The 27,248-nt window shown below is 42.2% G+C and overlaps 1 protein-coding gene and 1 long non-coding RNA gene across 4 annotated transcripts in view; one reads left to right on the top strand and one right to left on the bottom strand.

The window, feature by feature from the left end:
* NPSR1 (neuropeptide S receptor 1) overlaps positions 1-27,248 on the top strand; it is a 76,593-nt gene that overhangs the window by 46,763 nt on the left and 2,582 nt on the right. For all 3 annotated transcript variants that reach the window (XM_053218242.1, XM_053218241.1, XM_053218240.1), the window contains 3 exons: positions 24-100; positions 16,101-16,187; positions 26,817-26,997. In XM_053218242.1, coding sequence (XP_053074217.1) covers positions 24-100; positions 16,101-16,187; positions 26,817-26,997 — 345 coding nt within the window. The remainder of the gene's footprint in view (positions 1-23; positions 101-16,100; positions 16,188-26,816; positions 26,998-27,248) is intronic.
* Positions 14,383-27,248, bottom strand: part of LOC128314748 (uncharacterized) — a 31,014-nt gene continuing 18,148 nt past the window's right edge. The window contains exon 3 of the long non-coding RNA XR_008296726.1: positions 14,383-14,943. This is a non-coding gene — a long non-coding RNA (uncharacterized LOC128314748). The remainder of the gene's footprint in view (positions 14,944-27,248) is intronic.

Here is a 27,248-nt window from a genome sequence, read left to right as displayed (position 1 = left end):
ATTACCTCTGCTCCTTTCCACAGTGTCATCTATGCCATTGTGATCAGAACCATTTGGATTAAGAGCAAAGCCCACGAGACTGTGATCTCCAACTGCTCCGGTAAGTCTCTAATCAGAATTACCCAACTCTTGGGTAATTTTGCTTCTGCAGTGTTTTTTGTTTGTCTGTTTGTTTTGTTTTTTTGTTTTTTTCTGGCAAATATGAGCTTGCGCTTTGCCTGAATACAATAAGCCTGCATTATTCTATCAGGATTCAACCAGCAGAGTAGATCCACCAAAGGCTCTCCCAGTAGGTACTGTCTCTTCCAGGTGGCCTCCCTGAAAACTCAAAGAAGGAAGGAAGGGGGGACTTTGGGGGCCATGATCCAAAGCCCCCCCCCCCCGCAGTTTCTTAGGCCTGGCAAAAAGGAACACCCTGGAGGACACTGGGGTGAAAAGACAGCTGTCCAAGGAGCACACATTCGGTGAAACATGAGGATAGACATTTCTATCTGACTTAAATTTACAGATGGAGAAAACTGCTGTCTATCCACAGAACAATCCTGGACCCTAAGCTAGGCAAAAAATGGCCAATTTCACCTCAGAATGAGCCTGAGACCACCTGCTACAGCCCTTCCCAGATCCTGCTGCAGTAAACCTTGATGCAGAACACCTCCCCCATGGCAGGCACCGGGACCTGAAGGCCTAGCCTGCCTCCCAAGCAAATATTACTGGACCTGATGGAGACCAACCTGGAGAGAACTCAGTGAACCAAGTTCACTTTGCCAGAAAGAGAGGGGCAAGGGCTCTTGGTTTTCCATTTATTATAATGCAACTAGTTCTCTCCTCAGGCTCCCCACCTCCTCCCATTCCTTGTACACACACGCATCCCTTCACACACCCAGTCTGTCACACACACACTTACGCACTCATATGCACTCACATCTACATACTCACCCACATGCCCTCACGCAAGGACAACAAGCTAGAACGCAGCTACGTGGACTATGAAGAGTTGGTTTCTGTTCTAGATGTGCCACTAAGAGTTGTGCCACCTTGCAATAACCTCTCTGGCCTTCAAGAGGTTAAGATAAGGGAACAGACTAAATGGTCTCTAAGTCTACCTCTTTTCAGATTTTGAGCCAGTACCTTTACTGGACCGAGACCACACTCATCTTCCTCCCTCTTGAAGCTACTTCGTCCAGTGAGAAAGTCACATGGATTCCCAAGTGGGCACTGATAATCTGTGTCCCTCTCTCTAGAAGAATTGGTAGAGATGTGTAAGTGTTAGTGTCTTCATCTGAATTCAGTTCATTTCTGCTGTGTTCCCCACATGTCAGCGGTGCTACAAAGGACCGGGAATGCCAAATGAGTAAATGGCACGATTCCTGGCTAGAGGAAGCCTGTTCTCATGCACTGGGTTTCAGCTCCGGCTGCACAAGGGTTTGCCTGGGGAGCTTTTCAAATGCCCCAATACCAGCTACCACTGCCTGAGAAATTCTGATTCACTTTGTTTGGAGGGAGGTCTGGCATCATTACTTTGGAAAAGCTCTTCAGATGATTTTAATGTGCAACCAGGTTTGACAACCTCTCATCCAGTGGGAGACACAGTTATAGGCAACTGACTCCCACGATGATTGACGAGAGTAACCCAGAGGTGTGTGCAGGCTGCTTGGAAATTTTCCGCCCATGAAATACCTATCGTTCAGCTCGTGGCTCATTCTGGCCTCTACGCAGATCCTCCACACAGACTCCCTCATGCCAGTCTAGTCTCTGCAGCCTGGTTTTTCTAGAAGAACAAGAGCCGTCGGGAAGACTAAACACAAATGCATTCATTTTATTTATTGTGAGTGGCTTTGGTCAAAAGTCAGAATATTTGTCTGAAAAAGGAAAGGAGGAAGACATCCTTCCTCTATCAGGTATCAGATAAATACATTAAATACTATAACTGTTGAAACAGTTATAGTATTTAATTATTTAATTATTAAGTACTTAATTACAGAAACATGTAAATATCACTTTTTTAAGTATATTAATATATAATAAATAGAATATGCATGTGCATGCACATATAGATGATAGCTAGTTGGATAGATGGATAGATAGGTGATAGATAGATGATTGAAAATGTCAGGAAGGACAAACACTAAATGTTATAATAACTATCTCTGAGTGGTAGAATTTTATCTTTCCTTCCTTTTTTTCTTCCTTCCTTTCTTCCTCCCTTGCTTATCCAGGGGCTAAAATTTTCCATGATTACACACATTTTATAATATAAAGTAATAGCCCACTGGCCCTTTAGTCTGTATAAACATCCATCATTATGCTAGCTGTGTATATGAGATATTTTTTTAACTGTCAACTCAGCCCCCACAAAAAATTATCCTTTCATGCACTTCTCTGGGTAAACTACATGCTTGAACCCTGAGAGACCCAATGCTGAGACTGTGTAGATAGATGATAGATAGATAGATAGATAGATAGATAGAGATCTTATACTGATGAATATCTAAACATTCAAAACTTACATTCTCAGTGAATGGGTAATGACCAAGATCAGACATATCTGGATATATAGGTAGTATCTAGAAGCTACAAGCAATAAGGAAGCTCCCAGAGGCTGGTATGAGAGATAGAAAAAGTGCCTCTGTCTGCCCTGAGCTCTCTCCCTTCTGAACCTTCCATGATGCCGGAAATTCAAACCAGTGGAGTCAGTCATTTTTCCTTAAGGTACTCTCTCCAGGAGGACCCATCAGTACATTTGTAGCCTGGATTGAGCAATGTGCATGCACCACACGAGCATATACTGGTCAAGTTGTCACTTTAGAGTGCATGACCCCTGTTTGATGGTGGACAGATCAAGTGTGGTGGGACCAGAGGGGTTTGGAAGGTCCAGAGCTTTGGGTCTAAAGGGGGACAAAGTAAAAAGGGGGATATCTTAGTCTGTTCAGGCTTCCCTAACAAAGTGCTTAAACAACAGAAATTTATTTTATCACAGTTCTAGAGTCCTGGAAGCCCAAGATCAGGTGCCACTTGATTGTGTTCCTGGTAAGAGTTCTCTTCTGGTTTGCAGATGGCTGCCACTTCCTCCCTGCTGTGTCTTCATATGAGGCAGGAGATGAGAGAGAGGGAGCCCATGCTCTCACCTCTCTTCTTATAAAGGCACAAATCCCATCCTGAGGGCTCCAGGCCTTCATGACCTCATCTAACTCTGATCACCTCCCAGAGGCCCCATCCCTAAATACCATCATGTTGGGAATTAGGGTTTCAACACATGGATTTGGGGAAGACACACACACTTAGTCCATACAGAGAGAGAATTGAGAGAAAAAAAAAAAAAAGACACCGTGGAAGTAACTGAAGACCAACCAAATGAGAATAGACAAACACTATTTATCCAGAGCTTGCAAAAGAGCCATATGGGTTGCATGGCATGGCTTGCAAAAGAGCCATGACTTACATTTTGGCAGAGACTCAAAAGCCAGTGGTAGAATGGGAAAACTTTATAGTGGAAAAAAAGGAAGATATCAGGTGTGCCTGGTTGGTGGCTATTGGCCTGGGAAGCTGCAGGCAGAGCGAAGTAGAAGAATGACATCCTGTCTGATTGGTTAGGGGTGTGCATTTGGCTTTCTCTGGTTGGTTTTACGTTGAAAGCAGGGACAAAACCTGAAGAAGCTGCCAGTCATTAATCAAGTGTTGGCTGTTTGGCATAGAGTGTCACAGGTCTTACTGGCCAGCATGCTAGAGATACAGGTCTGACTTGTACATAAGAAGGTGGCTTTCTGGTCTGCCTACTATAGATAATGGACTGGTTTCCTGGCCTGGCAGCTGCAGAGTGTGGGTCAGAGTTCTGTTTTTATATTTGATCTTGCCATGATCCATTTGTTTACTCGGTCTGTCAACACAATCTGACGAGACAGCGGAACAGACAGAATGTCTACTGCCAGTCACTTCGCTAAGTTCTTTCCATGTGTCTTCCGGAATCCTTACACGATGCTGCAAGGGGGCATTATCGTCTCTCTTTTACAAATAGAAGACAGGCGTGCAGGTTAAGCCCATGTGATTGACCAGAAAGCCTGTGTGTCTTCCCGCTGTATCAAGCTGCCTCTCAGAGGAAGGACGCTGCAAAAGGGAGGTAGTAAATGGCTAAAAAAAATGCTCAGGGGTGCCTGGTGGCTCAGTCAGTTAAAGTGTCCAACTCTTGATCTCAGCTCAGGTTTTGATCTCAGGGTCGTGAGTTCAAGCCCCACACTGGGCTCCACCCTAGGTGTGAAGCCTACCAAAACAAATAAACAAACAAAATAAAAACAAAAACAAAGCGCAGAGTGAAAAAAATACTTTTCCTAATTAAAAAACCCAAGCACATGCTCTGTGGCATGGCTTTTGCCTTCAGAGCGCTATTTGTCTTCTCTCCTAAACTGTTTCGTTTTGAAGTATTTAATATCTAAAAGATGGCCGCTACGGGTGCAGGGCTCAATTTTATTTAGGTAGGTGAGGTCTTCCTGTGCTTTCAGATGTAAATCAGGTTGGTTTATCCCTGTCCTGTGATTCTTGCCAGTTCCAGGAGGCTGGTATGTCCTTGACCCCTAAGCTCTCACATTCAACGACTCATCTCATAGGGTTCTTATGTTCCCTCCGCTCCTGGCCCAGAAAGCATGGAATCCACATCATTTTCCTTGAGTTCATCACTCACAAGAGTAAATACAGCAAATGTTGCCGGAGGTTCGAGGTGATGAAAGATTTCTACATCCCCTCAGCTGCCCCACCCCTTCCCCTTTCTCATTAGGTCTTTCACCATTATGGTTGAGCTCTGTCTCTCTCCAGAATCTCCCATATCTCCCTGCTACTAGATTTTCCAGTCCCTAAATTCTTGGCTTCCCCCGTCTTCCAGTCTTTGAAATAGTACAATGCCTCAAAGTGATCAGCTTTCCCACTGATATACAGTATGCCATTACCCTTCCCCGAAGGTAGAAATGGTGGCAATTTTTATTCTCTACTACAAGTTTACATCTCCATTACCTCTATTTTCCAGTTGTCCATTATCACCACCATGAGCCCCTTCTGGAATGAGGAGCAGAGAAAAGTATCAAAAGCCTGTATACTCTCTGTATCTGATTCATAAATGGAATTCACCTGATTTTCTTTTGTTTTAAGTTTATTTATTTATTTTGAGAGAGAGTGAGAGAGTGAGCAGGGGAGGGGCAGAAAGAGAAGGAGAAAGAGAATACCAAGCAGACTCCATACTGTCAGCACAGAGCCCAACGTGGGGCTCCATCTCACAAACTGTGAGATCATGACCTGTGCTGAAATCAAGAGTCAGTTACTTAACAGACTGAGCCACCCACGCACCCCATGATTTTCTACTTGTCATTACAGCCAAGCAGCTATGGAGATGGCCAGTAAATAGATCTCCAGTGGTGTTAGCAGGCCAGGATTATTGCTCATCAACAAGGGGACATCAGCAATGATTAGTGTGAACAGAAGCGCACTTTATAAATATAGGTTGCAAAATTCAATCTATCACTCGTTTATGAACCACTCTTCTTACTGGCAAATATGTCTATTTTCTCTCCCTCAAAGGCTGACAGAAAGAAAAGGAAAAGCATTTTTCTTTTCTTTTTTTTTTTTTAATTTTTTTTTCAATGTTTATTTATTTTTGGGACAGAGAGAGACAGAGCATGAACGGGGGAGGGGCAGAGAGAGAGGGAGACACAGAATCGGAAACAGGCTCCAGGCTCCGAGCCATCAGCCCAGAGCCTGATGCGGGGCTCGAACTCACGGAACGCGAGATCGTCACCTGGCTGAAGTCGGACGCTTAACCGACTGTGCCACCCAGGCGCCCCAAGGAAAAGCATTTTTTAATAAATGATCTAAATACTTTCCCAAAAACAGGTGTAGAAGGCAAGAGGTAGAGGAGATAAGATTTTCAATCTTGTAGCTTATTTTTCATAAACAGACATGCTCTTGATGCCCAGGGGTATCTACTTCTATAAAATAGAACATTTGACTGCACAGGGACAGGAGATGTGGGGGTGCAGACACAGCATGGATAAAGTAACATATCTACATATAACTGCATCTGGTCATTGTGGCTTGGAAGATGCGATACAATCCATACTATAGCCAAATTGCAGGTTTCAAATTAAATGAGGCACAAAGAGGTGGAGAAAAAAACTTTGTATTAAGAACTGGGTTAGACTCTTATTCATTTCTAGCTAAATGAATTTAAGATAAGCCCATTAACTGCTCTCAGTACCTTTTTTCATCAGTAAATGTAGGTAAAATGGCTTCTCTACAAATAACTACATTTAGCAAAAGATGTAAAGAACTTCATGCAAAAAAAAAGTATAAATATATAAATAAATGAAGCTTATAACAAGTTCATGGGTAGTAAAATTCAATAGCCTAAAGATGTCAGTTCTCCCCAACAACATATAGATTAATGCAATTCCTGTTGAAATTAAAATAGGACATTTTATTGAGCTTGACAAACCAATTTTAAAATATATGTGGAAATTTCAAGAGCCAAGAATAGTCAAGACACTCCTGGAGAAGTAGAACAAAGTTGGGGGGGGGATGTTACCGTATTAAATATTAAAACTCATCATAAAGTCAGAGTGATTAATAGAGTGTGGTATTGACACAATACAATAGACAAGTAGAAAATAAAACAACCCCAAAACAGAATCTACAGATATATGAGAACTTTATATATGTCAGAAGATCATAGGAAAAGAAATAAAATTAGGTCATTGCCTCAATTTATAGGGAAAAAACAAATTCCAGGTGAATTGGAGACTTAAATTTTGTTAACTTTAAACAGAGCAAAAAGCAATTTTATTTCAGTAAAAAATGAGTTTATTTATAAATAGCAGAGAAATTGCAATTCGGGACAAGCAAGTTATGATGAACCTTAGGCCAGTCCAAAGAGACAAAGGGGAGGTGAGATTTTATTAGGTTTTAGGAGGATGCTGGGGAGGGCTGTTTTGAACAAAAGTTCATTTGAGAACAAGAGTTCCAGGTGGTGGTTGTTTCTCATTGACAGCAGGCGGTGGTTGGTGCTTTGTGGCTGGGGCAGGGAGGTACGGATCTTCCTTACTTTTCTTTCTTTTTTTTTTTTTTTTTTATGTTTATTTATCTTGGAGAGAGAGAGAGAGAGAGACAGAGTGTGAGTGGGGGAGAGACAAAGAGAGGGAGACACAGAATCCAAAGCAGGCTCCAGGCTCTGAGCTGTTAGCACAGAGCACGATGCGGGGCTCAAACTCACCAGCAGTGAGAACATGATCTGAGCCAAAATTGGATGCTTAACCAACTGAGCCACCCAGTCACCCCTTCCTTACTTTTCTTAAAGGCAGGAATTAAATTCTATGTGCAAAGTGCCCTCCCTTGTCAAAATGATTGTTTCTTCTTTCTGATGGTAAGCAGGCTGCAAGGAGTGGTAAGTATGTGAGCACCCCCTGCAGGGCTTGCCAACTCCATTTTAAGTGAGGTTTCCTTTATTTTCACAATATGTAAAACTTTTAAAAGAAAATGTAGGGTGATACCTTTATGCCATTGGGATAAAGAAGGATTTATTAAGCAAGATCCAAAATATGTTAAATCATAAAAGAAATGATAGATAAATTTGATTTGTTTAAAAAGTTAATTTAAAAAGTCAAGTTACAAAGTGGGAGTTATTTGCAACACATATATCTGGGAAAGATTAGTATCCACAATATATGAAGAACACCTAAAAATCAATTTATAAAAGAGTTTTTTAAAAATATGAATGAAATAAATAAGTTGCAGAGATGAAAAATTACAGCGTAGGGAATATAATTAATAATAACCTAATAATATTGTATAGTGACAGATGGTGACTGCACTTATCATGATGAGCACTAAGTACTGTATAGAATTGTTGAATCAATATGTTGTTCACTTGAAACTCCTATAACATTGTATGTTAATTATACTTCAGTTAAAAAATAGGAGGTGCCTGGATGGCTCAGTCGGTTGAATGTCCAACTTTAGCTCAGGTCGTATCTCATAGTCTGTGAGTTCAAGCCCCGTGTCAGGCTCTGTGCTGACAGCTCAGAGTCTGGAGCCTGCTTCAGATTCTGTGTCTCCCTCTCTCTCTGCCCCTCCCCTCTCATGCTCTGGTCTCTGTCAAAAATAAATAAACATTAAAAATATATATATAGCCACAACAACAAAAGATAAATAGAAAAAAATGAGCAAGACATAAACAGGCATTTCACAGAAGGGAAAAGAGGAATGGACAAAAATAAGATTCTCAACCTCACAGATAATTAGGAAAGTGCACATTTAAACCTCATTTGGGTACAATTTTCTTCAAACCACAGGATTAGTAAAAATTTTGATATCTGATCTTTATTTTTTATTTATTTTGAGAGAGCAAGAGAGTGAGAGTAGGGGAGGGGGAGGGAGGGAGGGAGAGAGAGAGAGAGAGAGAGAGAGAGACCCAAGCAGACTCCATGCTGTAAGCCAAGAGCCTGATTCAGGGCTTAATCACACAAACCTAAAATCATGACATGAGCCGAAATCAAGAGTTGGGCACTTGGGGTGCCTGGGTGGCTCAGTCGGTTAAGCGTCTGACTTCAGCTCAGGTTGCGATCTCATGGTCCATGAGTTCGAGCCCCACGTCGGGCTCTGGGCTGATGGCTCAGAGCCTGGACCCTGCTTCGGATTCTGTGTCTCCCCCTCTCTCTCTGCCCCTCCCCTGTTCATGCTCTGTCTCTCTCTGTCTCAAAAATAAATAAACATTAAAAAAAAAAAGAGAGAGTTGGGCACTTAATCGACTGAGCCATCCAAGCGCCCTGTACCGTTTGATCTTTTAAAGTGTTGTAAAAGATAAAGAGGTCATGGTTTGTTTAGCAATATCATTCCTCAAAAACTTAGTAGATTTCTGATATATTTGTTTTCAGTGAGTTTCATGTGCCAACAATCATGTCCAAAAAGTCTTTCTTAATAGAATTCTCAGGTCTGACTTTCTTTGCTTTCTCATGCAATCCCTATCTTTAACTTAATGGAAGCTAGTTTGAAGCCACCTGAAACAATAGTGGGGAGGCCCCATCCTTAGTCTGATCTTTGCCTTGGGAATGATTCTAAATGGGTCTTTGCTTGTTAAAACTTCTCAGAGTTATAACTTAACTTGGGGACGAGGGTCAGCTTCATTGGCATAAGTCTTGCACACTTAGAAGTTGTAGACATTTGCTTTAATGCTCTGCTCACATTTTCCTCTTGCGCTGGGTCAGGTAAAGTGTGTATCTGTTACTATTAGGGACTAGAAGTAATTGATGCTTACAGCTCTATGAAATCTGAAATTGTAAGACTTTCTTTAACTTCCTTTCATTTTTACCAACCAACTCTTGTCTGAGTTCATCTTTTTTTTTTTCTAATACCTTGCTAAACACATCTGGTAGCAATCAACAGAGACTAATAACATTCTGTTTACCAATTGTGATGGTTAATTTTATGTGTCAACTTGAATGGACTAAGGGATGCCCAGATAGCTGGCAAAATACCATTTTTGGGTATATCTGGAAGGCACTTTTGGAAGGATTTGAATTGGTAGACTAAGTAAAGAAAATGTACTCACCAATATGGGTGGACATCATCCTAACTTCTGAGGGCCTGAACACAATAAAAAGGCAAACAAACGGCAAATTTGCTTGAGCTGGAACATCCATCTTCTCCTGGACGTCAGTGTTCCTGTTTCTCATCTTTGGGTTAGGACCAGGATTTACATAATTGCCTGATTCTCCAGCCATTGAGCTCAGACTTACACCATCATCTCCCCTGGTTCTCATTCCTTGGATTTGGACTTAATTATACCACCAGCTTTCCTGGTTCTCCAGATTGCAGACAGCAAATTGTGGAACTTCTCAGCCTCCATAATTTTATGAACCAGTTCCTATAATACATTTCCTCTTCTATGTATTTGCTATTGGTTCTGTTTTCTGGAGAGCCCTGACTCCTACACCAACCTTGTCCCATGGGCTCCGGGCTCCGTAGGCACACAATTTGATTTCCCAGGCATCATATGTGAACGTCGTAGCAAATGGATCTCTAGTGTCCCAGCTTCCAATATCAGTTTACTTGCCACCTGCTGCCTGCCCACTAGGCCAATGTCACATATTTTAGATTTTTGTTATGAAAGCACTGCATATGAGATACCAATTTCTGTTTCAGGTAAGGAAACATTAGATGCACTACCAAAGAAACCCCCAAATACAGTAGCCTTAACAAAGTAGAACTATGTTTCTGGTTTAATTAAAGTCCAATTGACAGTAAAGGTCAAGGGGAAGGGCACTGTTCCACAGTCATTCAGAAACTCAAAGAGATGGAGATTCTGCCACACTTAACAGATTGCTGCTAAGGTACCCCTCCACATCAACATCCAACAGTCAGGGGTGGGAGGAAGAGAGAGGCAGAGGAATATTCAGGTGGTTTATCTGAGCCAGACCTGAGAATAGTGTATATGGATTCTTCCCATATTCCCATAGGTAGAACTTAGTCATGTGACTCCACCCTGCTGAAAAGAAAACGATTTGGTGGACAGTTAACCTGTCTCTGCCACAATTATCTTAGTTCTGTCAGGGTTCCTGGTTCCACCTCAGCTGAGGAGCTGAGGAATAGACAAGGATGTGAGGTAGGTTAGGTTAAACTTGCTCATATCTAGCTATGACCTCTGGTTTGTTAGAGGGTCAAAAAAACAAACAAACAAAAAAACCCACAAGGGAAGGTAGTAGTCAAAATCCCACAGCTAAGCAGATGAGACCTAATGTATGAAAAATATTTAACATTGAGGTTATATTTGTAAATAAACAGGACATCAGTGATCAGAAATCAAAAATTAATTTCAAATTTAAAAGTTTTACAAATCAAGCCTAACTACAAAAAAATTTTTTTAAATCAACCTGAAATATATGGAATTCCCAACATATGAAAAAATATTTATTTAAAAATATCACCAAGTAAGAGTTTTGAGGGAGGAGCCAAGATGGCGGAGCAGCCTGGAAATTCTCAGCTTCTCTCATCCCTGAAATGCAGCTAGATAAGCACCAAACTATTTTGCACACCTAGGAAATTGATCTGAGGATTTACACAACAATCTGCATAACTTGAGCCACAGAACTGAGCAGGTACCCAGCGCATAGAGGTGAACTGGGGGAGAGAGAAGCCATGGAGGGTAGGGAGCTGTTTTTGCAGAGAGTGGACAGAGAAAGTGGAGAGAGTGCAGTAAAAGCACTCCCCCGGAAAGTACCTGGAGAGAAAGAGAAAGAGTAGAAATACTTACAAGAGACTGAACAAGAAAGGGAGAGAGAAGAAAAAGGTCTCAATGCCATCAAAATAACACCAGCATCATTAACAGAGCTAGAACAAATAATCCTAAAATTTGTATGGAACCAGAAAAGATCCTGAATAGCCAAAGCAATCCTGAAAAAGGAAACCAAAGCTGGAGGCATCACAATTCTGTACGTCAAGCTGTATTACAAAGCTGTAATCATCAAGACAGTATGGTACTGGCACAAAAACAGACACATGGATCAATGGCACAGAAGAGAGAAGCCAGAAATGGACCCACAAACATATGGCCAACTAATCTTTGACAAAGCAGAAAAGAATATCCAATGGAATAAAGACAGTTTCTTCAGCAAATGGTGTTGGGAAAACTGGACAGCAATATGCAGAAGAATGAACCTGGACCATGTCATTACACCATACACAAAAATAAACTCAAAATGGATGAAAGACCTGAACATAAGACAGGAAGCCATCAAAATACTCAAGGAGAAAGCAGGCAAAAACCTCTTTGACCTTGGCCACAGCAATTCTTACTCAACATGTCTCTGGAGCCAAGGGAAACAAAAGCAACAATGAACTACTGGGACTCCATCAAGATAAAAACCTTCTGCATGGCGAAGGAAACAATCAGCAAAACTAAAAGGCAACCGATGGAATGGGAGAAGATATTTGCAAATAACATATCAGATACAGGGTTAGTATCTAAAATCTATAAAGAACTTATTAAACTCAATACCCAAAAATCAAATAATCCAGTGAAGAAATGGGCACAAGACATGAATAGACACTTTTCCAAAGAAGACATCCAGATGGCTAATAGATACATGAAAAAATGCTCAGCATCACTCATCATCAGAGAAATACAAATCAAAACCACCATGAGATACCACCCCCTGTCAGAATGGCTAAAATTAACAACCTGGACAATGACAGATGTTGGTGAGGATGCGGAGAAAGACGAACACTTTTGCACTGCTGGTGGGAATGCAAACTGGTGCAGCCACTCTGGCAAACGGTATGGAGTTTCCTCAAAAAATTAAAAATAGAACTACCCTACGACCCAGCAATTGCACTACTAGGTATTTATTCAAAGGATACATGTGTGCTGTTTCAAAGGGGCATGTGCCCTCCAATGTTTATAGCACTGCTATTGACAATAACCAAAGTATGGAAAGAGTGCAAATGTCCATCGACAGATGAATGGATAAAGAAGTTGTGGTATATATATACAATGGAGTATTACTTGGCAATCAAAAAGAATGAAATCTTGTCATTTGCAACTACATGGATGGAACTAGAGTGTATTATGCTAAGAGAAATTAGCCAGAGAAAGACAAATATATGACTTCACTCATATGTGGAATTTAAGATACAAAACAGATGAACATAGGGGAAGGGAAACAAAAATAATATAAAAACAGGGAGGGGGACAAAACATAAGAGACTCTTAAATACAGAGAACAAACTGAGGGTGGCTGGAGGGGTTGTGGGTGGAGGGATGGGCTAAATGGGCAAGGGGTATTAAGGAGGACACTTGTTTGGATGAGCACTGGGTGCTATGTGTAAGGAATGAATCACTGGATTCTACTCCTGAAATCATGATTGCACTATATGCTAACTAACTTGGATGTAAATTTTAAAAAATAAATAAAATAGAAAAAAACCTAATAAATAAATAAAAACATCTTTCCTTGTTACAAACAAATCACCTGCACTCATTATAAGTCCATAGATGGCTCCCTTCTCCGGCCAGGAATAAATTCTGTCTCATTTAAAAATCCCAATACACCAATTGCTCCTCCTTCAAGCTCTCGGCATATAAGAACAAAGGGTTCCCCGGGGCTCTGCAAGGGGCCTGAAGCGAGGGGAAGTATAGAGCAGGAACTGGCCCCCGAGACACTAAATTTACAGTGTGGGGTATCCAGGGATGCATGCTTGAACCAAAACTGCCTAAGGCAGCATGACGCTTCCAGTCTGAATCTCATGGACCTGCTGCCTCTAGGCTACCCCAGCTACTAATGCTCAGTGATGGCTGAATTTAACTGCTTTTTGCTCCAGCTCAGCGCCAAGGCCCGGGTGGAAATAATCCTTTGATCTCTCAATAAAGGAGAATTACTGGCATTTTGTAGCTCAGCTCTCTTTGAAGGGCCATCTTGAGAAGCTGGAGGCTTTGCATTTCCCTGAGTGGTCAGATTAAAGATGGTTTTCCCTGATCTCGTTGGGAGATCAAAGGGCAGGTAGTTGATTATATTGTCACCCAGTTGCCCCCTGGAAAGTACTGCAAGTTTCCATTTTAAAAGGATTTCAGAGTACAAATGTCATGCTCAAGAACTTTTCTGAAAAACAAAGTCTTCAGAACCATATTGTTTCAAAGCCAGCTGTTACTCCAGCAAATGGGAATACTTCGAAAGGATATAATTTGGTCGGCTGTATTTCTTACTTGCCTCCCATGGGTAAAATCCTTCCGGGATAAGTTTTGGATGTATATAATTCCTGTAAACAGGTAACAACATTGTATAATAGACTATCTAAATGTAGTAATACCTTCTGTTCACTTCCATAAAGGTGGTTCATATTCCTCCTGAAATACTGTTAAAACTTTACTCATCTCAATTAATAAGAGAATTGATATTCTCAGCATAGGGTTGACACCTTAAATACATTATTTTAGGTCAATATTCAAAACTCTGACTTTGGTGTTTATGCCTCATTTTTTAAATTGGGAAACTGAGGCTGGGAACGGTCAGTATTTTGCCTCAGGTTGCACAGCTGGTAATTGGTAGAGCTGGAACGTGTAATCGGTTCTGACCTTGAAGCCTATATCCTTCCCAGGATGCCACCTTAGAAATCAGGGTTTTTCAACCTTGACACTACCGGTATGTGCGGCTGGATAATTCTTTTTTGCTGTCCTCTGCATCTTAAGATGTTCAACAACATTCCTGGCCTCTACACACTAGAGGCTGCTAGCAGCCTCCCATACATCGAGACAACCAAAAATGTGTCCAGACATAGCCAAATGTAACCCTGGGGAGCGATATTGCCCGTAGTTTAGATCCACTGCTGTAAATGCTTCTGAAGCGTCTGCTTCCTTCCACCACTGAAGCCTTGTGGTTCTGTGAAAAGCACAGAATAATTGGAAGCCATAATAGTACCTGAGAGTGGCCTTGCGAGGTATACATTAAGAAATAAAAAAATCAATTATAATTAGCATTTCAGTTTATTGCCCATAAAAGAGCCCCTTATTCCTATTATTCCTGATAACAGTTTGTTCACTCCAGTGAGCAAATGCTCACACTGTGAAAAGACTCAGAAGCTTCAGAGGCTTGTGACCAGCTCAGAAATTCAGACCAGACTCCTCTTGAAGACATTTTAGGTCTCCCCATTTTGGCCTCAGTTTTCCCCACTCCAAAGCCAACATTCTTTCAGGCTCCAGCCAAGTGAGGTGACTCCACCATGGTCCAAATACATCCGACATTTTCTTGTTTCCGTGTCTTGGCCGAGGACTCCCTCTGTTTCATGAGTCTTTCCTGCCCCCAGCTCTACCTTTGGAATCTCTGCATCTGCCCCGCAGCCTCCTCAGCATCGTGGTGGGGTCCTTATCTCATGACAGTGTGCTATGCTGTTTGGATTGGGCTAGGTTGGACTGGAGAGGGGCTAGAATAAGAAGTGCAAATGTAAATTTCACACCAGTTTCCATGGGTTTAAAATAAATTTCAAATGTGGAATCTGAACAATGTAGTGAGGACAAGCAAGCACAGCAGTTGGTTTGTAGTATACAACTGTCCTGCCCCATGTGACAGGGGCCCTGGGTAGGCTTTTGACCTGGACCACTGCCAGGGTTGTACCCATCGAGCCCTAATCAGTGGCATCCCAGGGATGTGTGGGATTGGCATCCCATCCTCACTGAGGGTATGCTGGGACAGGGCTGTGTGCATGCAGAGGAAGGGCACCTTTTCCCAGTTTTTACAAAGGTGCCCTATTGCCTGGCAGAAGCTCTGACAATAAAAACTCCTCCACAGCATCAATGGACCCTGTGTCCAACACCTCCAATCCCAAAGTTGCCATCTACACACTCCTTTTACTAAGAGCTATCTCTCTGAACTCTGTCCACCCTAATCAACTTTAATTTTACCACTACTTTTTAACGAGAGAGAGGTTTATATTGATTGATTCAACAAATATTTATTAATCATTCACTAAGCTTAGAGGATACAGGAATGTAAAAAAACCAAGTCCTTGCTCCATCAAGTTCATATTCTAGTGGACTCTTATATTTATCCTTCATGTATTTACCATCAAACAATAGCCCACATAGAATTAAATTATAACCAGGCTCCTACTTGGGACAGTTTTTTTTTTTTTTTTTGTCTTTGTTTTATTTTTAATATCCCTGGCTTGAGCTTTTGTTGAGAGTGGAGTTTCTGAGTTAGATGTATGAGTTAGTTTGGGGTAACCATTCTAAGACAATGGTTTCACCCTAAGTTGCTAAAGTGACTAGATGGGTATGTTAGCATTGCCCCCTGGCCAATTCCGGGTTTGAAGGCTAATTCTAGCTTCCGCTGACTCAGGGCATTCAGCCGTGACTCGAGAGAGTCTGGATGTCCGGATGCATTTGCATTTTATATCAAGTTGCAAACTGAGCAGTTTCCAGCATCCGGCCCAGAGCTGTCTTTACTCTGAAAATGTCCAGGAGGTCCTCCTGGGAAGAGGTGAGTGGGATACAAGTGGTCCCGTGACAGCTGTGGGTCTAGCCTGTGATGTTCCTGTTGGCAACAACAATTTCATTTCACAATGCCCTTTTGTATCTACAGATGGAAAGCTGTGCACCAGTTACAACCGAGGGCTCATCTCAAAGGCAAAAATCAAGGCCATCAAGTATAGCATTGTCATCATTCTCGGTAAGCAAAGTCCCTCTTTGTGTTGTAGAACTGGGTGACCATTCCAAAAGTAAACTTGCACCTGGGAGCTGGTAGTGGAGAGCCCACGCAAGAAAGGAATTTGTCTGCAGGCACTGCCAGCTTTGTCTGACTGGAGCGGAGCGTGTGGAACTTGCCATATACCATCTGCATCTCCTTTAAGGGCAGACATTGGTGCCTGATGCCTCCCTGTATGACTAGAGTAGCCTACCAAGACCATGGGGTGGATAATTTGGAGAAAGTCGATTAAGACATAACTAGCTGATCTGAAATCATTATTATACTACATGTTAACTAATTTGGATTTAAATTAAAAAAAGAAAAAAAGACATAGCTAGCTGGATGATGTTCACCATACCCAGTTGACCCAGTTGCATTCTCTAAGACATACTCCCCCTGGAGCTGAAGTATATGGGCAAAGTAAAGACAGAAGTGACATTCCAATTCTTCTGGATATATAACTGCAGAGTCACTACAAATCTCTCCCTAATGGTCAATTTACCTTCTCCCCCATCATCCTATCTTCTTTCCTTTCCTTTTATTTTCCTTTTCTCTTTTTTTTTTAATGTTTATTATTTTTGAGAGAGAAAGACAGAGAGCAAGCAGGGAAAGAGCAGAGAGAGGGGGAGACACAAAATCGGAAGCAGGCCCCAGGCTCTGAACTGTCAGTGTAGAGCCCGATGCAGGGCTCAAGCTCACAGACCACGAGATCATGACCTGAGCTGTAGTCAGCTGCCCAACTGACTGAGCCACCCAGGCACCCCTTTTCTCTTTACTCTTAAGACCAATAAAGTCACCTCACCTTAGGGGGGAAAAAAGATATTTCTAGAGCACGTAGTATGTGTTGGATTGGTGTGTATTCTTCATTATTCTCAGACCATCAAAGCTTCCTCCCTCTTACGCCCTCTCAACTAATGACCTTGCTTCCTATTTCACTAAGAAAATACTGTATCAGAATAGAACTCCTTCACCTTTGCGGCAGCCCGCCGGCCAAGCAGAGACCCCGAGTCTGGAGTGCAAAAGCGGAGGGGCCGGACGGAGTGTTCTGACAGCAAGTGGGACTTAACATCTGGAAGGTTATAAGTTAACAGCTCTGCTCAGAGAGCGGGAAGGCTGGGGGACAACGGGAGGGAGAGTTGCTGAGCCCCGGGACGACAGAGCTCAGCTTGGTGGGGAACAAAGGTGCTTGCCAGCGCCATCTCCCCCATCCATCCCCCAGCCAAAATCCCAAAGGGAACCAGTTCCTGCCAGGGAACTTGCTTGCACCATGCAAACACCCAACACCGTGCTTCTGCAGATCCAGTGCTTCTGTGGATCCATCCCTCCGGTGGCAGGTCTGACTCCCTCCCGGTGGCACAGGGCCCCTCCCAAAATGGATCACCGAAGGATAAGAGAGCTGAGCCAGCCCCTCCTGCCCCTGTGCACCTTGCCGATCCACCCCAGCTAATACACCAGATCCCCAGCACCACAAGCCTGGCAGTGTGCAAGTAGCCCAGACGGGCCACACCACCCCACAGTGAATCCCGCCCCTAGGAGAGGGGAACAGAAGGTACACACCAGTCTGAGTGTGGCCCCAGCGGTGGGCTGGGGGCAGACATCAGGTCTGACTGTGGCCCCGCCCACCAACGCAAGTTATTCAAGACAGCACAGGGGAAGTGCCCCGCAGTTCCCACCACTCCAGGGACTATCCAAAATGACCAAACGGAAGAATTCCCCTCAAAAAAACGTCTAGGAAATAACAACAGTTAACGAACTGATCAAAAAGGATTTAAACAATATAACAGAAAGTGAATTTAGAATAATAGTCATAAAATTAATCGCTGGGCTTGAAAACGGTATAAAGGACAGCAGAGAATCTATTGCTACAGAGATCAAGGGACTAAGGAACAGCCAGGAGGAGTTAAAAAATGCTATAAACGAGCTGCAAAATAAAATGGAAACAACCACGGCTCGGATTGAAGAGGCAGAGGAGAGAATAGGGGAACTAGAAGATAAATTTATGGAAAAAGAGGAAGCTGAGATAAAGAGAGATAAAAAAATCCAGGAGTATGAGGGGAAAATTAGAGAACTAAGTGTTGCAATAAAGAGAAATAATCTACACATAATTGGTATTCCAGAGGAGGAGGAGAGAGGGAAAGGTGCTAAGGGTGTTCTTGAAGAAATCATAGCTGAGAACTTCCCTGATCTGGGGAAGGAAAAAGGCATTGAAATCCAAGAGGCACAGAGAACTCCCTTCAGACGTAACTTGAATCGATCTTCTGCATGACATATCATAGTGAAACTGGCAAAATACAAGGATAAAGAGAAAATTCTGAAAGCAGCTAGGGATAAACTTGCTCTAACATATAAAGGGAGACCTATAAGACTCGTGACCGATCTCTCTACTGAAACTTGGCAGGCCAGAAAGAATTGGCTCGAGATTTTCAGTGTGCTAGACAGAAAAAATATGCAGCCGAGAATCCTTTATCCAGCAAGTCTGTCATGTAGAATAGAAGAAGAGATAAAGGTCTTCCCAAACAAACAAAAACTGAAGGAATTCGTCACCACTAAACCAGCCCTACAAGAGATCCTAAGGGGGATCCTGTGAGACAAAGTACCAGAGACATCACTACAAGCATGAAACCTACAGACATCACAATGACTCTAAACCCATATCTTTCTATAATAACACTGAACGTAAATCGCCTAAATGCGCCAACCAAAAGACATAGGGTATCAGAATGGATAAAAAAACAAGACCCATCTATTTGCTATCTATAAGAGACTCATTTTAAACCTAAAGACACCTTTAGATTGAGAGTGAGGGGATGGAGAACTATTTATCATGCTACTGGAAGTCAAAAGAAAGCTGGAGTAGCCATACTTATATCAGACAAACTAGACTTTCAATTAAAAGCTGTAACAAGACATGAAGAAGGGCATTATATAATAATCACAGGGTCTATCCATCAGGAAGAGCTAACAATTATAAATGTCTATGCACCGAATACGGGAACCCCCAAATATATAAAACAATTACAAACATAAGCAACCTTATTGAGAAGAATGTGGTAATTGCAGGGGACTTTAACACTCCACTTACAGAAATGGATAGATCATCTAGACACACGGTCAATAAAGAAACATGGGCCCTGAATGATACTTTGGATCAGATGGACTTGACAGATATATTTAGAACTCTGCATCCCAAAGCAACAGAATATACTTTCTTCTCGAGTGCACATGGAACATTCTCCAAGATACATCACATACTGGGTCACAAAACAGCCCTTCATTAGTATACAAGAATTGAAATCATACCATGCATACTTTCAGACCACAATGCTATGAAGCTTGAAATCAACCACAGGAGAAAGTCTGGAAAACCTCCAAAAGCATGGAGGTTAAAGAACACCCTACTAAAGAATGAGTGGGTCAACCAGGCAATTAGAGAAGAAATTAAAAAATACATGGAAACAAACGAAAATGAAAATACAACAATCCAAACGCTTTGGGATGCAGCAAAGGCAGTCCTGAGAGGAAAATACATTGCAATGCAGGCCTATCTCAAGAAACAAGAAAAATCCCAAATAGAAAATCTAACAGCACACCTAAAGGAAATAGAAGCAGAACAGCAAAGACAGCCTAAACCCAGCAGAAGAAGAGAAATAATAAAGATCAGAGCAGAAATAAACAATATAGAATCTAAAAAAACTGTAGAGCAGATCAACGAAACCAAGAGTTGGTTTTTTGAAAACATAAACAAAATTGACAAACCTCTAGCCAGGCTTCTCAAAAAGAAAAGGGAGATGACCCAAATAGATAAAATCATGAATGAAAATGGAATTATTACAACCAATCTCTCAGAGATACAAGCAATTATCAGGGAATACTATGAAAAATTATATACCAACAAACTGGACAGCCTGGAAGAAATGGACAAATTCCTAAACACCCACACACTTCCAAAACTCAATCAGGAGGAAATAGAAAGCTTGAACAGACCCATAACCAGCGAAGAAATTGAATCAGTTATCAAAAATCTCTCAACAAATAAGAGACCAGGACCAGATGGCTTCCCAGGGGAGTTCTACCCGACGTTTAAAGCAGAGATAATACCTATCCTTCTCAAGCTATTCCAAAAAATAGAAAGGGAAGAAAAACTTCCAGACTCATTCTATGAAGCCAGTATTACTTTGATTCCTAAACCAGACAGATACTCAGTAAAAAAAGAGGACTACAGGCCAATATCCCTGATGAATATGGAGGCAAAAATCCTCAATAAGATACTAGCAAATCGAATTCAACAGCATATAAAAAGAATTATTCACCATGATCAAGTGGGATTCATTTCTGGGATGCAGGGATGGTTCAACATTCGCAAATCAATCAACGTGATACATCACATTAATAAAAGAAAAGATAAGAACCATATGATCCTGTCAATCGATGCAGAAAAGGCCTTTGACAAAATTCAGCAATGTTGCTTAATAAAAACCCTCGAGAAAGGCGGGATAGAAGGAACATACTTAAAGATCATAAAAGCCATTTATGAAAAGCCCACAGCTAACATCATCCTCAATGGGGAAAAACTGAAAGCTTTTTCCCTGAGGTCAGGAACACGACAGGGATGTCCACTCTCACCGCTGTTGTTTAACATAGTGTTGGAAGTTCTAGCATCAGCAATCAGACAACAAAAGGAAATCAAAGGCATCAAAATTGGCAAAGATGAAGTTAAGCTTTCACTTTTTGCAGATGACATGATATTATACATGGAAAATCCGATAGACTCCACCAAAAGTCTGCTAGAACTGATACATGAATTTAGCAAAGTGGCAGGATACAAAATCAATGTACAGAAATCAGTTGCATTCTTATATGCACTAATAATGAAGCAGCAGAAAGACAAATAAAGAAACTGATCCCATTCACAATTGCACCAAGAAGCATAAAATACCTAGGGATAAATCTAACCAAAGATGTAAAAGATCTGTATGCTTAAAACTATAGAAAGCTTATGAAGGAAATTGAAGAAGATATAAAGAAATCGAAAAACATTCCGTGCTCATGGATTGGAAGAATAAATATTGTCAAAATGTCAATACTACCCAAAGCTATCTACACATTCAATGCGATCCCAATCAAAATTGCACCAGCATTCTTCTCGAAGCTAGAACAAGCAATCCTAAAATTCATATGGAACCACAAAAGGCCCCAAATAGCCAAAGTAATTTTGAAGAAGAAGACCAAAGCAGGAGGCATCACAATCCCAGACTTTAGCCTCTACTACAAAGCTGTAATCATCAAGACAGCATGGTATGGGCACAAAAACAGACACATAAACCAATGGAATAGAATAGAAACGCTAGAACTACCCATAAACGTATGGCCAACTAATCTTTGACAAATCAGGAAAGAACATCCGGTGGAAAAAAGACAGTCTCTTTAACAAATGGTGCCGGGAGAACTGGACAGCAACATGCAGAAGATTGAAACTAGACCACTTTCTCACACCATTCACAAAAATAAACTCCAAATGGATAAAGGACCTGAATGTGAGACAGGAAACCATCAAAACCCTAGAGGAGAAAGCAGGAAAAGACCTCTCTGACCTCAGTCGTAGCAATTTCTTACTTGACACATCCCAAAGGCAAGGGAATTAAAAGCAAAAATGAACTACTGGGACCTTATGAATATAAAAAGCTCTGCACAGCAAAGGAAACAATGAACAAAACTAAAAGGCAAACAACGGAATGGGAAAAGATATTTGCAAATGGCATATCGGACAAAGAGGCTAGTATCCAAAATCTATAAAGAGCTCACCAAACTCCACACCCGAAAAACAAAAAATCCAGTGAAGAAATGGGCAGAAAACATGAATAGACACTTCTCTAAAGAAGACATCCAGATGGCCAACAGGCACATGAAAAGATGCTCAACATCGCTCCTCATCAGGGAAATACAAATCAAAACCACACTCAGATATCACCTCACGCCAGTCAGAATGGCCAAAATGAACATATCAGGAGACTACAGATGCTGGAGAGGATGTGGAGAAACGGGAAACCTCTTGCACTGTTGGTGGGAATGCAAATTGGTGCAGCCACTCTGGAAAACAGTGTGGAGGTTCCTCAAAAAATTAAAAATAGACCTACCCTATGACCCAGCAGTAGCACTGCTAGGAATTTACCCAAGGGATACCGGAGTACTGATGCATAGGGACACCTGTACCCCAATGTTTATAGCAGCACTCTCAACAATAGCCAAATTATGGAAAGAGCCTAAATGTCCATCAACTGATGAGTAGATAAAGAAATTGTGGTTTAGATACACAATGGAGTACTATGTGGCAATGAGAAAGAATGAAATATGGCCCTTTGTAGCAACATGGATGGAACTGGACAGTGTTATGCTAAGTGAAATAAACCATACAGAGAAAGACAGATACCATATGTTTTCACTCTTATGTGGATCCTGAGAAACTTAACAGAAACCCATGGGGGAGGGGAAGGAAAAAAAAAGAGGTTAGAGTGGGAGAGAGCCAAAGCATAAGAGACTCTTAAAAACTGAGAACAAACTGAGGATTGATGGGGGGTGGGAAGGAGGGGAGGGTGGGTGATGGGTATTGAGGAGGGCACCTTTTGGGATGAGCACTGGGTGTTGTATGGAAACCAATTTGACAGTAAATTTCATATATTGAAAAAAAAAAAGAACTCCCTCACCCTTTCACCTTCACATTCTTCCACCTATCTGCCTCTGTACGATGTGCTCTTTTCTCCTATTACTGTGGATAAACCAACACTGCTTCTTTCTAAGCCCAAAATGATGGCTGGAGCCCTGCATCCCATTCCTTGCTGCCTCCTCAAGAATTTTGCCTCTCTGTGTATCTTTCCTCCATGACAGGCCTCCCCTCACCTGGATCATGTGCACGTAAATGCTGTGCAGTAGCTCCCTCGGTGAGCTCTTCAGAATAGACCCGCTTGACCACTCTCTCTCCTAGTACAACTCCTCCACAGTTTACCTCTCATTCTCTGGAGTCTGTTTCTATCTCACTTCTGTCCTGTTACTCCTGAAACCACCCTCACCAAGGTCACCAAAACCTCCAAAATGCCCAGTGTCGATTCTCAATCTTCATCTTGACTTGTAAGCAACATGTGATCTGGGTCTCCTTCTTAGAACACCTCCTTTGCTTAGAAATCATACTTATGATTTCTACTTGAGATCTTGATTTGCATTTCCAATAAATTCATCATACTCAGCACATCAAACCCAAAGTCTTGGCATGTTCTTCTCCTCCTCCAGAGTAACTCTTCCCCCCATTTGTCCCCATTTCAGTAAATGACACCATCTTTCACCCGGTGTCTGCATCAAAAACCTAAGGGCCATCTGTCTGTCATTATTCTATTTCTCTGACATCCTGCATAACTGGCACATCAGCAAAGCCTGGAGGCTCTACATCCAAGATAGTTCTCAAACCCAATCATCCTTTGCTATCTACACAACTCCTGGCAAAGCCTCCACGAATTTCTGCCTGTAACATTAGAACTGGTCTTGTCTTATTCCTTTTCTGCAAAACAGCCAATGTGATCTTTCAAGATTGTAAACCAGGTATCATCACAATCCTGCAAACCCACCTCTGGCTTCCCATTACATCGGAATAAAACCCCACGTTTTTACCATATGTGATCTATCGCTCAGCCAGGTCTCCAGCCTCATTCCCAGGGCTCTCCCTCTTGCTCATTCTCTCCCACTTCTGTTGGTCTTCTTGCTATTTCTTTACAATGTCAACTTGTTTGCACCTTAGGGACCTTGTGTTGTTTCCACCACCTGAGAGACTCTGCCCCCAGATGGCTGCCTGGCTCCCCCCTCACATCATTTTGTTTACCAACGGTGCTACCTCTTCAGCCAGTCCTCCAGCACAAGTTGTAAACAGCCCCCCTCGTCATTATTCTGCGGTATTTTTCTGCCTATTCCCACTTCTACCTGACTTTATATCTATTAATCTGCATTTTGTGTATCCCCTACTGGCTTCAATCCATGAGAGCAATGACCTTTGCTTTGTGTTCCTTATATTATTATCACCAAAGCCTTAAATAAGATCCCACATACACTAGGTGCTTAATTAATATTTGCTGGGAACAAATGGATTAGGGTATGCAGGAAGAAAAAGGATTCTTTTTATTTGGCTCAAATACTACCCTCCCTGCCCTCTTGCAGCTCCAGGAGCTCTGAGAAAGCATACCTCTCGTGGAAGCTGCGTGTCAGCTCACCAAAACGGTCCATATCTCACCTTTCTGAGACACAATTGCAAAATGCCAAACAGACCACACGCAGTGTGACACAGCCAGTAGAATAAAGGCACAAAACAGCATTGCAGGCCGACCTGGGGATAAAGCATATATAACCACGGGGGCTCAGAATCCTTTCCCAACAGCTTACAAAGTAGATCAAAGATTCTCTTGCCTTCCCAGACAATCAGAAACACAGATATACCTCCCATGGATGTTGAGTCAGGAAATATATGTCATACATGTGTGCCAGAGCCAACATAATTATTTGTAATCAGGAACCATATGCCCAGGCCCTGGGGGTCCTTTAGTCAGAGAGCAGAGATGCCCACAAGAGAGGCAGCCCATGTTAACAGCCCAGTCAGACCAAAGCAGCCCTTCCTAAAACACATGTTTTGTAAGGCCCCTTTACCTGAAATGAAATGTATAATTAATACCACTTACCCAACATAAGTCTTCAAAGATCAATATTTAATAATACAAAGGAGGACTAGAAAGAAAATAATTTATAATATAACCATGCAGATTTCAATATGTAAATACTTAGGCACAGCTACCCTAGGAGAATAATGAAGTAGTCAGTTAGATGTATTAACAGCTACAAAGGAAAATCAGTACAGGTGTGTTTTCATGAAGGCACAAAAATAAAGCAGTATTGCTGTCAGGGACCTGATTTTCTGAGCAGGTAAACAAATCCTGCTCAAGTTCCAAATTACAGAAAGTAATCTTTCCTCCCTTTGCAAGAGAATTGCATTTCTGCAAAATTCACTATTTAGTACAAATATTTGTGTTCATATATAAAATAGAGTTAGGTTTCCAGAGTTCTGGAAATTATAAACAGAGTGCTCTGCTACATAAATCAAAGGCTGTATGGGACCTGGGTCCCGCAGGAGGACTAGTAGCCCTGGGCACCCCAGACCCCTTACCCCCTCAACACACACAAATCCATAAGCATGCACATTTTCAAAATGCTCCCAAGAGGACTTTTGCCCCTCCATGCCCCAGAACCACTGTTCTAGGTCAGTGCTAAGCTCAACCACCAGCACCCAGAAGGCTCAGTGGTCTTTGTGTTTCAATTGCTCCTCTTTAATACCTTGCCAAGGTCCGGGGAAACAAACACATGTCAGTTGAACAGTTTCAGAAGAAAGTTGGCCCCTGCAAGAAGATGGGGAAGGAAGCCTGACTTCTCTGAGGAAAGCCCTATGGGTGAGAAAGTGGGGAGAAGGAGGGTGGAGAGGGTATGACAAGAAAGCAGAAGAGCACATCTCGGTGTTTAGTCAGCCTAAGAGTGTTTACCTCTGTGCATCTGGGGATTGGTTCAGTTCTCCAGAGAATGAGGAGAGAGACATATATGTAAAGAGAACTGTTAGAAATTGGCTTAGGATCTGCAGAGCCAGGAGAGCCCATGGTGTAGTTCCAGTCCGAGTCTGAGTGTGAAGGCAGGAGAACAATGTCCCAGCTAGAAGATAGTCAAGCAGACAACACAATTCATCTCTCAGTCAGCTTTTTGTTCTATTCAAGCCTTCTGTGATTGAATGGGGCCCACTCACATCGAAGAGGACAATCTCCTTTTCTTAGTTTACCCATTCAAATGTTCATCTCATCCAGGAACACCCAGCAATAATGTTTCCCAAAATATCTGGGCACCCCCTGACCCAGTCAAGGTGACACATGAAGTTAACCATCATACTCTGGATCTCTGTTTACCACTCATTTCCTCTGAGGATGTTGAGACAAACAGAATCAGGGCCTCACACGCACCGACTGACTTGGAGAGGGGTAGAGGGCAGCTGTTTTCTGGAGTGGCTAACATAGAAATGGAAAAGAAAATTAAGAACACTGTGATGAGGCCAGACGTTGCTCTGAAAACATTAGGCACCACAACTCTCCCCTGCCGCACACTAAAACCAGAAATCGCTATCTGGTTAATATGCTTCCTGTTCTTCTGGGTTTTTTTTTTAATAGAATCTCCAAAGAGTTTTGCTGGTTTTCCTTCCACATGATACAGGATAAGAGGCTGAGGCCATGCCAAGCCATTCCCAACCTTTCCATGAAGACTGACAACAATGGTCAAATCAAATGCTCCCTTTACAGACAGAGAAGATCCAAGAAATTCTCTCAACTTTAACAATGTATCTGTGGGATGGTGTATACATGCATGTGTACATGTGCGTGTGTGTGTGTGAGGAAACATGACATTAATGTGAACACACACAACTGTCCTAAATATTTCCGAGAGATCCCAGGGGCTAAGGAGCCTCCTATTTGGAGCTCCAGTTGAGGACGCCACTGAAAGGCCCCTGGTTGTGATCTGCTATGGCACTAATGGCTCTCTTCTCCCCAGCCTTCATCTGCTGTTGGAGTCCATACTTCCTCTTCGACATGTTGGACAATTTCAGTCTCCTTCCAGACACCGAGGAGCGCTTCTATGCCTCTGTGATCATTCAGAACCTGCCAGCTTTGAATAGTGCCATCAACCCACTTATCTATTGTGTCTTCAGCAGCTCCATCTGTTTTCCCTATGGGTAAGGGTCACTACTGCCCGGGCCAGCGCAGATGGCCATTGCACTAGGACACTGACATTTGTCTTCTCTTTCAGTGCCTCCTGGCAGGTATAGATGAGATGCTTCAGGGTCAGAAGGGTCTCGCTAGTGTGACGAATTCAAACCCAGGCCTGGGCCATTGTCCATGCTCTTTCTCCTATAACCGTATCACCTCCTGTAGCAACCATCTTAATCGGGTCACACATAGAAGAGCTTTCTTTTGTCCAAAGTTT

This window comes from Acinonyx jubatus, chromosome A2 (assembly GCF_027475565.1).
Source record: "Acinonyx jubatus isolate Ajub_Pintada_27869175 chromosome A2, VMU_Ajub_asm_v1.0, whole genome shotgun sequence".
Lineage (NCBI taxonomy): Eukaryota > Metazoa > Chordata > Mammalia > Carnivora > Felidae > Acinonyx > Acinonyx jubatus.
The sequence above is the reverse complement of the archived record's forward strand: the minus strand, read 5'-3'. Positions and strand labels throughout refer to the sequence as shown.